Source organism: Poecilia mexicana, unplaced genomic scaffold (assembly GCF_051168715.1).
Source record: "Poecilia mexicana isolate PSO_F unplaced genomic scaffold, ASM5116871v1 scaffold_16, whole genome shotgun sequence".
Classification (NCBI taxonomy): Eukaryota; Metazoa; Chordata; class Actinopteri; order Cyprinodontiformes; family Poeciliidae; genus Poecilia; species Poecilia mexicana.
In genome coordinates this window covers 24,413,584-24,428,145 of record NW_028263385.1, presented here as the reverse complement: position 1 = coordinate 24,428,145, position 14,562 = coordinate 24,413,584, and the positions used below count along the sequence as shown (strand labels likewise).

General features: G+C 37.5%; 1 protein-coding gene across 2 annotated transcripts in view; it reads left to right on the top strand.

The window, feature by feature from the left end:
* The window catches only part of ulk4 (unc-51 like kinase 4), a 79,939-nt gene that overhangs the window by 30,709 nt on the left and 34,668 nt on the right, over positions 1-14,562 (top strand). For both annotated transcript variants that reach the window (XM_014989212.2, XM_014989210.2), the window contains exons 19-26: positions 1,791-1,952; positions 3,350-3,535; positions 5,245-5,372; positions 9,213-9,346; positions 9,867-9,988; positions 10,161-10,217; positions 10,876-10,927; positions 11,337-11,431. In XM_014989212.2, coding sequence (XP_014844698.2) covers positions 1,791-1,952; positions 3,350-3,535; positions 5,245-5,372; positions 9,213-9,346; positions 9,867-9,988; positions 10,161-10,217; positions 10,876-10,927; positions 11,337-11,431 — 936 coding nt within the window. The remainder of the gene's footprint in view (positions 1-1,790; positions 1,953-3,349; positions 3,536-5,244; positions 5,373-9,212; positions 9,347-9,866; positions 9,989-10,160; positions 10,218-10,875; positions 10,928-11,336; positions 11,432-14,562) is intronic.

Here is a 14,562-nt window from a genome sequence, read left to right as displayed (position 1 = left end):
AAAAATTCTTGAACTTTAAAAACCTTTTGACTCGTTAAATCCTCTCTTATGCCCGGGTTCAGAAAAATGCTGTGCACAAAGACTGAGATCACACAGAGATAACAGCGTCACAATAATCAGCATTTATTCAAGACAGATGCATACTATCACCAGACAAACACATCACAAAACATCAGAAACTTCAGAGCACAAACAACACATGAATTTACCTGAGAGAGAAAAAGACAAAAGATGGAAACGACAAACAAAAAGCAAAGACGTCTTTGGAGAAGTTGCAAGAGCAAAATCTGATTTGTTACTTCTGTGTAGAAAGTTTTATCTTCTTTTCTCTAATTTATTCAAATAAGGCGTATCTTTGCTCATCCAATCCAGGAGCTATCTCTGACCCTCTATCTGAAGCCAGAAACCCCTGCCGTGTATACGGCTTTTCACAGATGAGTGTGATGAGCTACAACTTCCACTGTATTGTTTTCCCACAGACAAAAGGCAGTTCAAACGATCCTAGCAAACCATCTGCTGTAACTACAAGTAAAATAAAGGTCAAAGAGCCAGAATACATTACTAATTTCAAAACCACAATTAGGGCATTTGAATCAAGACATGTTAAGTTTTAAAACTAGCTTATTTTAAATTTATTTTCTCAACAATACTTACATTTTTCCTTCCCGTACTAAAAAGTTTTGCTGTTACAGTAACCTGTTTTTGCTTGGTTATGGTGCATTCACTGACTGAGAAACAAAAATGCATCTCCTCACTATTTATATGGTACTCTGCAAACTAATGTTACGCTAGAGGGTGAAATGCGAAAATGGGGTTTAGCTGAAAGTGTCATCAGTGTCACCTGCTCTACTTTTACAGGATGACCATGATAAATTGGCGTGGTGGAATTAATGTCGCCGCTATTAATGTAAGCCATTTTTCCTGAAAATGTAGTAAGATTTATTTTGGAAGAAGTTCCATTGCATCTCACACCTTGGAGAGAGTAGCGTCAAAGTGATGTAACACGGTGAAACGAAATAACAACCTGACAGAGGCAATCACATCTGTTGTACTTCCTGTCTTTCTCCACAATGACTCTTGTGGGAAAAACTAATTTCCTCAGCCACAGAAATTTCATTAGCCTGTCCCCTTTGTCTGAAAAGAAGAAGCTATTCTCTGCTCAGGCAAAGGTGTGCGGTTGCATACCGTACATATGCAGCACACAAGCACAAATACGATACTTTGTGTGTTTACTGAAATTATGTTGTGTTAATTTAATTTAGTATTTGTAAATTGCTGCAGTATTCAGAACGAAGTCTGAAGGACTGCAATTGTTGCAGGATGTGTGATGATTTATTCTTATTAATAGAAAAATATACTTACCAGGACATGGCATCAGTATGTCTTTTGGAGAAATGGTTGGTAAAAAGTGAAAATTACAGTTCCATGAAAATTTTGTCTCCTGCGCTGTCAAATTATTAAAATAACTCCAAAGAGATTTAAGCATGTTCTATTTTCAAACACGGTCTTATTCAAAAATTTCTATATATCAACATTAACTATATCATAGTATATGATCTATCATTGGGTATGGGTCAAAACATCAGTACCAACTTTTCACTTTATATTAAATGATGATTTCAGAAATTGAAAAAAGAAAATTACTTTTTTAATGCTGACTGAAGTGAAAAAACTAACATTTTCATTTATGTTTCTTCATTGAAGTGTATTGAAATCACACAGAGTCATGATTTTGGTGCGCTGTTAAACCCTTGCTAAAAATTGGAGCTGAGTTTGTGTCTCTCTTGCAGGATGATGCTGTGGTTCATCATATGGCTGCAAAAGCTGTAGAAAACGTCTCTTCGACCGTCTCTGGTCTCTCTCGTCACCTGGCTACCACAGAGATGGGCTCCGCTTTGTGGTACCTGTTCAGTCACTCTACGGCGGAGGCCGTCAGAGTCACTGCCATCTCTGTAAGCTCGCTTGGCGACATTCACTCAACACAAAGGCATGTCGTGTACTTTCTGTAAAGCGGAGAAAATAGGCATTGAGTAAAAATGTTCTCATCTAGTGCAGCTTCAAGGTAAAGCTGAAGGAAAAAAGCTTCCCTGCTTACATTTTTTTACTCTTGGTTTTTAAAGTGTATTTTAAAACGCTTAACCTTGCAGCCTAAAACAAAGAGGTGCAAGGGTAGCAAAAATTTGTTGTGATATTACCACAGACTTTAATGCATCTTATTGAGGTTCTATATAAAAGACAAACACTGATTGGTACATAATAAAATAGTAAATGCTTTTCAGATTTTTATTTGTTTAAAAATGTCAGTTACGTTTGCCTGTTCTTTTTAATATTAACTTCAGCCATATTACATAGAAAGCATCAGTGAACACCAGTTTTCCAGTTCTGCCACAGATTCTCCATTAAAATTAGGCCTGGGCTTTGACTAAGCCATGCAAACATTAAACATGATTTGATTGAAACCGTTCTATTGAAACTCTGGCTGTATGTCCAACAGGAAAGTGAACCTCCGTCTCAGTCTCATGTCTGGGCTTGAGGTTTAACTGTGTTTTTCCAGAATTGTCCAGTGTCCATACTTTTTCCCATCATACGTCTTCCTCACCAGAAAAAAAATATCCCTACAGCATAATTATGCCATTGTGATGTGTTACCATAGGGATGGGTCTTCAGTGTCATGTCCGAAACAGCTCTAAGAAAATTACAAATATTACTTCCTATTTCCATTTGTTCCATTTGGCGATGGTTTGCAGTTGTGCAACACATGAATCTCTATTTATTCCAAGATGAAGTCGGAAACAGGTGGATGCTTTTATTAATTAGACGACTTCTGAAGGCAGTTGTCTTGGATTTTATTTAGGAGTAGTTAATTAAAAGGGACTGAATGCAAATGTGTATTACATTTTGCAGATTTATATTTTTAGTAAAACTGCACAGTTTATTATTTTCATAATATTTGTGCTTAATTACCTTCATAATTATGCAGTTATTGTATTTGTCACTCCCATTAAATCTCAGTCTAATATCCTGAAGGCTTTAACATGACAAAATGTGCAGAATGTTGAAGGTCTGGAAGTATAATCACTGTTAATTATTACACCATGCCATATTTTCAATCACCCACCAATGCACTCCAATATGTTAATTATTTTTGTTATTGTCACGTGTGGGGCAAATTTTACAAGTTAGTTGTTGTTACATGATACCTACTCATGTATTTTCTTTGACCTCTAACACTCCAGACCCCAAGCGCAACATACTGTAGCTTTACAAAGACGCGGACTCATAATTCATGAACGACATGCGGTAAAATAGCTCATGATGAGCGCGCGTTTTCATCCGCCTGTTTCCCCAGTCTCTTTCAAGGCTAACCCGGCTGGACCCAGCAGTCTTCTTGTCGGTGATTGACACCTGTGGCCCCGCAGCCGTCTTGGAGGGCATAGGTGGAGCAGGGTCCAGGGTGCAGCAGCACCTGCTCACTGCCGTGGCCTCTGCCCTCCTCGCCTCACACATCCACAAACATCGGATCACACAGAGCCGGGTATGTGCACTCTCCGAAGCACATGTGCAAGATATTACAAGAAGTTCAAATGTCAAACTTGAAGCTATTCGGGCTGCATATTATCAAGCAGCAGCGCTGTTTTAATATGGCATTGCACAAGATCTGTTGTGATTATTCAGGTTCTTGCCGATGAGCACAAGAGATTTAGTGAGAAATGTTCTTAATCTTGTTAATACATTGGTTATGATTGGAAACACTCATCAATAAATGCGCAGTATAAAAAATAGTTTGTAAAATCCTTACAATTCATCCTCTCTCTTTCTTCGCTGGTTTACCTCCTCTCCTCTTTCTACATAGTTCATGAACTAAATCTGAACTGTGCATGAACTAATTTGTCAGGAGTTACTTATTTAATTTTTCATGAGAAAACCCATCTAGTGTGTATGTGATGTGTTAATGTTGGGGAGGCAGAGGGGCTGAAATTGATTTGAAGGTTTTTAACTTGCAGTCTAGAATTGGTAATTGACTCTGAACTGAATTTATTTGCATTGAACACTTCCAATTTAACACCAGAATACAAACTTAGTACTTCAACTCTGCTCTAATTATAAACTGATATGCATTCACCCCCCCCACCCTCTTTCTCTCCCCTGGCACAAAGACAGACAGTCCAGGAGTTTGTTTACACAGAACTCTGTCTGTTTGCGTGTGCATGCGTGTGTGTGTGTGTGTGTGTGTGCGTGAACATGCATGTGTGAAGAGGGACTGTGACTGTGTGCTCAGAAGCACAAACACTAATTTGTTGAGTGTGTCAGTATCTGGGCTAATTGGCTGAATGAATACGCTGCAGTCTTCTACTGCAGCAAAGCATTATGGGTACTGGGGAGGGACTTATCAGCTAAGAGCACACGGCTGGGCTTTGAAATTAATTAACTTGGTGTGTTGCACCACACAGACTAGAACATGCTTTCACATTTGCTCCTAAACACACACACACGCGCACACACGCAAACACACACACTTGGTTGTGTATGGTGTTGATGATAATGGTGTTGTTAATGAATGTTGGTCAGTCCAGTTTTTTTTTTTTTCTCCCAAGGAGTTAGTACTACTTCTGCTAAAGGAATGGCTGTTGAAACGTTTGTATGTCATAAAGTGCAGCCTAACACAGCCTAATATGTTTTATTTTATTTTATTTATCATTTACAATTTTAAGCACAGCTCTTGTTTTTGTTTGTTTACTTCCCTAAAATCACTGGTAGCCCAATTGTTTGTACCCCTAAAATGTTAAAATGCGCTAAAGAAAGCAGTTCTATAATTTATGTTTCACTTTTTTCAGCTGGTGAGAGCCCAGGAACGTCTCATTAGTAATCTGTGATTTCTGTTTCACTATGGTTTAAATATACGACACAGAGGTCCATTTGTTTAAGCCATTCTGTCAAGTTTAAACATGTCACCAAGCACGACTGTAAAGGCAGAAGAAAATCTCCAAAAGTCACTGTTTGAGAAGTGCAACAAAGAATGGCATGTAGGGGTCATGGAGTCTCAAAACATTAAACTTTGATGTCGTCTGCATGCTAATAGGTGGTTAAGGGTGCTAGAAAAAGCCTCTTCTGTCCTACCATCACAAACATAAACATGTGGAGGTTTTTAAGCTTTCCTTTAACTGGAACGGTGTGGTTTGCCAGTTGTTTTTCAACAATCATCATCCTGCAGACTTAAGATTCAGTGGTGGTTCTGTTTTGTAGGATCTGGTTCTGAAAGTGCTGCGTTGCTTGGAGAGCCCATCTGCCATGACGAGAGCCAAAGCATTACTGCTGTTACTGCTGCTAACACAGGACAACACACACATGCTGCTCTACTGCTGTCAGCACAGGTAAACACTGTACACCACTATAGTTCACACACAGTTGAATAGAGAACTTACTCTCTGTTACACATCATTTGATTATTTATCCATCTTAATCTAGAGTATTTGGCACGAGGTAGATTAGTTTGAAGAACTCTACAACAAACTGACATTACGACATCTATTTGTAACTGAGTTGTTACAAGATAACAACCTAGAGCAGCCTAAGAGGATATAAAACTTCTACTTGGCTAATTAAAGACATTTTGCTTTTTAAATTGTACTTTATTCCTTGTTTCTAAAATGTGACGCCTGCCTGCTGCGCTTTTCTCAACTCACCACATTTCATTGCACAGCCTCCTGCTGTCTGACTGCACCGAGGCTCAGAGTGGAGAAACGTCCTCTTAGCTGCAGTCAGTCTGGCAAACCATTGGCTAATTAGCTTCTCTGGAATGTAGCGGTATACGTTCACACACAGCCTGAACTGTCGGAGAACAAACACGTTGCATTTTTGAATTCCATTTCAGGGTGAGATTTCCCTTTAATTATTTAACTGTAGCTTTCAGTACAGCTATGTTTTCTTATCCAACAACACTGCTATATAAATGACCTCTTCAGTGTACTCTCTGGTAAGACAAATGGATATCTGTTCTCTATGGCCGAAGACGTATTTTTAGATTAAATGTTTAAAAACATTTTTCAGATTAAAAACCAAATCTGGGTCAAAACAGCACATTATGATGCTGTAAATCGCACATGTCTTGCGGAAACGTTTACAGAAGAGACTTCTTTCATCAAAATTCTGCCTGCAGATTTTAGCAAAGTAGTTATAGTTTTTATAACCTTTTGTGTTAAGCTAATGCAGAAGCTATGGGAATATTCATATAAATAGATTTTCCCAACACATTTAACTTAGCCGCATACAGTTTAGTCTTTTTCAAACTTCAAACAGTTTATTAGCAGCTTGTCCTGTGGTTCACCCTGCTGCCTTGCAGCATTGCATGTGTCAGGAGCATATGATGAAATGTGTGATTCCTGCATCCATGCATCCATACAACCCTGTTCCCACTTGGCTTTTCAATTTAACTATATGTTTAAATCACATGAATCATTATAATTCTCTCTTATTGGTGTCTTATCTGTTCTTTCCCCCTGGCTCCTCGCAATGTTTGCTCAGCTTTTTCTTGAACTGGCCCTCTTTAGAAATATATTAGGATGGGAACTTGGAGAAGGATTTTATACACCAGGGGAGAGATGCACTAAATAAAATCTGATGGCCGATTTACAAAGCCCTTTTTTTTTCTTTTTCTTTTTTTTGTAAAACTATGACCTGCTCAAACCAGTTTTAGCCAAGTGCAATTTATTGTTGAGAACTACAGTATCAAAAAATAGAAAATGGTATTGAAAATAATTGTTTATAGCCTTCCTGCGGTGAGTAGTCAGTGCTCTTATTTTGAGCAGACGCAAGGTCACGTTGTGTGTGCAAATAAGCCAGTTTATAAGACATGACTTACCCATGCTTTAAAAAAAAAAAATACATTTTAAGGTGTCTCTGGGCTCTTAAATTGGTGATTATATGGCTATTGCTGCTAAAACAGCTGATTGTGTGTGTATTCTAGATGCTGTAGTTCCTTACCTTAAATTTAAGATTTTCAAAAAGCTGCCAACAAAATCGAGCACATATCATGAGAAACAGAGGATTAAACCTCAAACAGATGAAACATAGGATCTTTTCTACAGTCAAGTTCAACCTTCCTGTTGTCTCCTGAAAGCTGTGTTCTCTCCTGCAGCCTGAATGAACAGCAACAAATGTTTTACAAGTGTTACAAAAATTACAATTTTCATTTATGTATTCATCTAACTTTGTCATATTGTCAAATTGTCATATTAGGTGGAAAATAAATTCTTTACTCATTCTTCTGGGATGTAAAGTATCTCGGGAAACAAATTTTTAAACTTTAAATAGGCTGCAGCATTGCAAACCTACAGTTGTTTAACTCTCATTTGTCACATCTTTTTATAAATAACTTGCAGGGGAATGTGATCCGTTATGCCTCTCACCTGCACACTGTCTTTCTGAACATGTCTCGTCAAAAAATTATTTCATACAAATTTGGGTTACAGAAATAAACTGTGAAAGAAAATGGAAATGCAACACAATCGGTTTGTGATCTTTTTGATCCCACCGTTCTCCACAATCCACAGCCATCCCCGAAACATCGTATGTCGATTCCCTTACCATACCGCATGTAAATATGTCTTCTTTTATTACATTAGAGCAGGATTATAGAAATTCAATGTTTTTGTTTTTCATTTCCTCTGGCTGTTTTTCTTTTTTTATTATTTCTGCCTGTTTCTTCACACGCCTCACTTGCTCTCCTTCTGTAAGCAGAGTTGGAGCGTTTAGATTTGGTTTGCCTGTCTCTCCCACTGAGAACGCCACATGACTCAGCCACACAGAGACACATATTTGCCTTAGTCTCACTCTCTCGCAGCCTTGCGTTGTGTTTAATTAGCACCTCGATGACATGAAAATATGCGTGCCTGTCTCTGTGAGATAAACTCGCTCGAATCTCACCAAGAGGTGTCAAGATTGGCAGCGAGGGTGGAATATGATGGCTTTCAGCATATCCAGTCACACCCACTCAGCCGCACAGCGAGCGACTTGTGGGTCAGTTCATGTGAGCAGCTTCTGAGTCTCCGGCCGTCAGTGACAAAATGGTGGCAAGCTGGCGGTGCCTCTCTGGTCAGCAGGCTGGCTGGCTTGTTCACAACTTTTGATGGTGTCTTGTAAAAGAGCAGTCCTCAAATATTAATATCATGCTATGGAAAATATGGTTGGGCTGTTTCGTGTATATAAATCATAGTTTTTCTTTCTATAATCTGGACTGAAGATCCAACTTTACTATACGAGTGTTTTTATGATTATTCTAATCTGTCTTTATATTGGCTTTGCACTGCTGCATTTAAAGGTTTGATGATCTGGAATGTTAAACTATGAGATATGAGTTGTAGACCAAAGTTAAGGAGGTTATTAAAAGTTTGATTAACTGATTGCTAATACTCATAAACAGGTACATGTAAGAACATTTTATATTTTGAAAGAGAAACTTATGTTACAAAGACTCATTATGCATAAGGTGAAGCAGGTCAAGTCTTTATTTCTTCTTTAATTTGGATGATTATGGCTTACAGGTAATGAAAGCGAAAAATTTCTTTCTCAGAAATTAAAATGCTGCATAATATTAATAATAAAATAAATTTTAATCTGAAATGCCAGCTCTCTGAAATGTATGTTCATTTCTAAGCACTTCATGCTTGGTTGAGGCTCCTTTTGCTTGAATGCTGCATTAATTCAGCGTAGCATGGAGGCAGTCATCAGCCTGTGATTCTGCTGAGGTGTGATGGAAGCACAAGTGGTTTTCATACCAGACTTTGTTTTACCAATTTTGATGTGGAAATCATTTTCCTCTTGGAACTCTTGCTCCTGAACATCCTAACTAATGTTCTTTAATCTAATTATTACATCTTTTTGTTAAATTGTTAAAACATGTTCAGATAAGTTGCCCCCAAACACACCTCAAAATTGTTTTTTGTAATGTTCTTTTGAGTCGTTCCAGAACTCTAACCTAAGTTTGACCTAGACTGACAAAAAAAATCATATACCAGACTTAAAAAAAAAACTTTTCTCAATTTCAGCTGCAATGATTAGGTGACAGAGTCAGTATTTGCACTGTTCCCTCTTCTCTTGCTTTGAAAAGTCTGCTTTGAAAAGGGGCTCCCAAAATTAAAGCGGTTTTTAGCCGCGATGAGTCTATGTAAACGTCCGACTGGACCAGTACAATCCTGCACTGTCTGTCTGCACAGACTTGTGATGTACCTGGAGAGAGACCTGCGGAAAGCCACTCCTGTCAGAGACAACCCCAGCCAATCAGGATACCTCTGTCAGTGTCTGGATTTACTGCTGCTGCATCTTAGTCGAACTGCACCGGTGATAATGGGTAGGCTTGGAACAACTCTCACTCAAGCAAACAAACAAACACACACACACACACACGCACACACACGCACGCACGCACACGCACACACACGCACACACACACACACACACACACACACTAGATAAAATGGGATTTGTAAAAGTTCACTCAAATGAAGTTATCTCAGTTTAAAGCCTATGTTTAAGACCGTTTTATTCCTAAGGGCTTTAAAGTATATTGAAAATTACACTCTTTCATTAATATCTTCATCACCAAAACAACTTTGACTTTAGTAAACGTATGGCCATTTTATTGACAGGTAAGAGGCGCTCACACTTTATTAGCTAGTCATACTTTTGGCCAATTATATTAATTTCTACCACGTGCAAAATAAAGGAATGATAGAAGCAAGGAAAACATAATATTTGTAGGATATCATCATCGTCACTGGCAGCTTTTCTCCCTAACGTCATTCATCCCTATTATTGGCCATTCTTGTTTGTTCTCTTCCATTTTTATGTCTTCATCTTGTCTCTTATAGAGGATGTCTTGTCTGCACTGAGAGATGTGATTGGGAGGAAACACCCATCTGCAGCTCAGAGTAAACAGCTTAAACAGACTTTGCCAACATTGTCTGTAGTTCTAGAGCTCCTTTCATCTCAGGTAACTTAATGGTTGAGTTAATATTTTAGCAATGTTTTCAGTTGATGTTTTTAAGAAGTACCTATTTGGTTGGAGCATGGAGTGTGAGTCAGTTTACCTCTTGACTGTTTTACTTTGCTGACCTATGAGTCGCTCTGTTTTTGTACTTGCTGGTCCGTTCGTCTCTCTCCAGGTCTTCAGAGCTCGAATTGTAACCCAGGAGTTTCTGGTTCAAATTGGATTGCTGCTTGTAAGTGCTTTATAAGTCACCTTCACTAACTGTCCATTTAGGTTTTATTATAAACTAAAGACAAAATCCAAAAGAGATGTTGAAACTAATTACAATTTGTATTGGATTTGAGTCATTTCTGTCATTTAGAGTGATCTTTATACTTACTGATAGACTGGTTTAAAAAAAAAAATCTCTTAACACTAGAGGTTTTTGTAGTTCTGCACATTATGTAGGCAATTTAGACTACAATTGACAAAACGACCAACTCATATGACATTTAGTCTTGGGGAAAAAAAAAAAAAAACTTATTGTATTTGCAGAATATTACAGTCATTCTGACTTTCTGATTTCTTTGATTATTTTGTCCACTTTTCCCTATAGCCACCTTCATACAAACACTACTTACAAATGTATAGAATTATCTGATCTAATTACTACGGTATTTTCCGTCAAAATGTTTCAAGGTTTACTGTAAACTAAATCAGAGTCCTCCACATGTTGTTACTGTTTTCTATTTTATTTCACACTAAATATTTAATGTCTGAACCGTAGCATCACAGTGAAATTAGTAACCTGGGGTAAAATCCAACCTCTTACTCCATACACAAACAAACCCCACTGCAGCATTGCAAGTATAACATAAGATTTCTGTGCTCTTACTGATTTTTTCTTTCAGAACTACATTATTTCTGTGGAGTCCAATGAAACTAACCTGTCCAGTGGTGTGGGTCAGTTCTTTTCCATTGATTATTACCTAGATGCCAAATGAGAATCTGCAGCTTTTTCTGTAGTCATAATATATCAATATGAAGTCACTTAGCATTGGTGTTTAGTAAATATATTTCTTTCCTTTAATACCCATCATTGGGTCTTACACAGTTTTTAATATTTAAAGCTACATTGACTCTGAATGTTATGACTAAATCGTGTATACTTTAACTAGACATTTTAAATAAGAGACAATAATAATACTCATGTGTGGTTAGGAAAACAGACACAGTCCTAAAAAGAAATGTGTGAATTGTGAATTCCAAGTACGCATTTAAACTGCATCAGCGTTCAACCATCTTAAGCAATTAGGGAGTTTAATCCCTCAATCCTGATTCTGTGCTGCTGATAAATTTCATTCCTCATTAGGTGTTGCAATATGCGAAGAGCTGATTAGAACATCTCTGTCCATTGTGGAGGTCCTGAGTCAGCACCATACTCTAGTCACTCAGTATCATTGTGCTGTGAGTATATGCATGTGTAGCTTCCTATATGTTTTCTGATGTCGCCCTGATTGAATGTTTGAGTTAGTGTGTCTGTCTACATATCTGTGTGTTTGTCTGGCTGTTTAACAGGCTTATATTTATGTTATACATATATTTATATTTCGAGACCCTATAGTTATTGATTTGTGATGCCCAGTGGGGTCCTGAACCTTTATTTAGGAACCACTGTGTGAGGGTATAGCTTTATAAATAGCTTTATGCACTAAAGATACACAAAGCATAAGTGGATTCTGAGTACACTTCTCTCTTCTTAGACCACAAAACAAACTTAACTCTGTTTCACACTTTACTTTATGCCAGCTGCACTTTAAATAGATTCAGAGCTAAAACATATGGCTTACCATAGTTTCTTTCTTTTATAAGTGTTAGTTGCTGCTCATCACGTTGTAAGTCAGTTTAGATGAAAGTGGCCACTAAATACCTGTATTAAATTATGTTACGTAATCAGCCTACTTTGTCAATTTCATATTGTAACTCCTGGTATTATAGTCTATGTGCCCTTCACTCTTTCTAACCGGTCGGCGGATATCAGAGAACAGCGGGTCAACGTGTGAGCTATGGGCAAGAAATTAATCAAATATTGAACCAAGCGAACCCCGTCAGATTTGTGAGAGTTCTGTGCAAGCGTGCGTGTGTGGATGTGCATGGGATGGAACAATGAGATTGTATTTAATGACTATTGACGTATGGGAATGGAGCACTGCAGGAAGCAGACAGGATGAAAAGGGTGAAAAGAAAGAGATGAGGAACAGACAATGGAGCAAAGAGGAGACTTGCAGCTACTGATTGTCAATAACACAGGAAGACACTTTAATTACCCCCAAGCCAGCTCAGATTAGCTTTTATTGTTTCTGGACAAGGACATGAACTCCTACCTGGGAGATCTCTAATTTCTCAACTGTAGTTGTGTAACAAGAAAAGTTTTCTGTTAGTTTGGTCTGTTTCAAAACCTTCCTTAAGAAAACTTTTGTACTTTAATTCTATTGTCATTAAAGCACATAAACAAGACTGAAAAATGTGTGTCAGTAAACCAAGAAAACAGGAAAACACGTTGCAGACAATCAGATCCATAAATCGTATCTATTGTATTTGAATTGAGAATTGAGAAGACTTGGACAATGTAATAAAGGATAAAACCTGCAAAACATATTAAAAAACAGTAAAAGAGGAGTGAAAACTTTTAGTCAATACAAAGTCCAACACAAAGACTATTAGAAATTGGTGCAAAATACTGCTTTCAAAGCTAAACTGTAAAGGCCGCAGCAGTTTATAAGGTAGAATGAGGTATAAAGCTAAAGCTAGCCAATAAAGCTGGCATGCTATCATTGGAAATATCAATGATAGCATGTAGGTTAGCCCTCACAAATTGACCTACAGTAAAATTCATGCGGTGTGAAAAAAACTCACGTAAAAGCTAAAATTAGCTAAAAACGTAAAGCTACCTAAATACCAAGGATAGCATCTAGGCTAGCAACTTATTGTAATATATTCCGATCAATCTGAAAAACACCTGTAAAGGCAAAAATTAGCTAAAACACTAAGCTTAGCTAAAGTCCTTTTGAAAGCAACTAGGCAAGCACTAGCATGTTGACATGCAGCCACATACTCCAGGCAGTGTGAGAAAACCACCCTCTTAAAAGCTAAAATTAGCTATAAAGGTAAAGCTAGCTAAAATACCAGTGATAGCATTATAGCGTTGGAAGGAAGGTTGACAATTGGGTTGGAAATGGGGTTTGAAGGAGCGTTTTAATGAGGTTGGAATTAGGGTTCAAATTCAATTCAAATTCAAAATTACTTTATTGACATCAAAGGGAAATGAAATTAATGTTGGAAATTAATTTAAATGTTGGAAGGAAGGTTGGAATTATGGTTGGAAGGATTTTTGGGTTTAGATTTAGATTGGGAACCCAGTGTAAATTAAAATGCAATCAAAAAACTTGAAGAGGGATATTATGAAATCTGTAAAATGTATGAAAAAGCTTAAATAAACAAAAGTAGTTATATGTGAAAGGGAGCCAAAGTTTTAGCAGAATTTCTCAGAAATTATGTGATGGTCCATTAATTTCAATGGGGCCTAAGACAATCACACAAAGTTGAATATTTCCTCCACCGTAGAAGATGTCAGTACCAAAAGACAAAGCCGTAGTGTCCTGAATGAGCAAAATATGGTAAAAGTTGAATGGTTGAACTTACACAAGAATGCAGAAGTAGCTCAGTCGTAAAAAGTGTATGGGAAAAACAGTGGAAGAACTCATTTCAGTCCCTGTTATAACTGAGCACAGTCCAAAAAGTTTTGTTTATCGTACCGACAGGGGTTCCATAAATAATTGTAATTAATGTACTATATGCAGTGCAGCATCTATCTTCTAATGAAACAAGATACCATTGATTTTCGGGGGGATTTTTTGCACCACTGGACAGTAGACGGCATGCTAACAAGGTAAAAGGGTCAAAACCACAATCACAAACAAATACACACATTCATGTGCACACATGCTCCACCTAGCCTTTTGATGGCTCTGCTATTAATTTGCAGGCCATTAGGTAGTGGGCAACTTCCTTTGTAGTTTTCCTTCTTGTGCTTTTAATGTAATGACCTCACACACTGTGTCTGTGCTAGTCTTGTTTCTATGGTAATATTAGTAATCATGCAAATTTGTGGTATACAGTTCTTCCCTAAATAAGGGTTTGACAGTTCTGGAACATGCGTCTGTTTGATCCTAAAATAAATAAATAAATGAAAAGAATCACTCAGCAGTGAATTTCCATAGTAATTTGACCCTCTGTGACAGTGGTCTGCTTGGTTGATGCCTCCAGAATTAATGCAACACAGAGTTTCCTTTTCAACAAAATCTAAACATGCAGCCAGTCTATTAACTGGCTTACTTTAGAAGGTATATTTCCTTTCTCCCCCTCTCCCACATAAGACAACAAAGATGCAAAAGACTTAGCTGTTAAACAGATAATAAAGGAATAGTTCAGGATTTTTGAAGAGAGGTTCTGTAAAAAGGTTAGAAGCGGTTCATATTTTATTTGTCATAGATTCTCTGGGTAAAAATCCTCAAAAGATGGAACTAATGGCTTTTTAG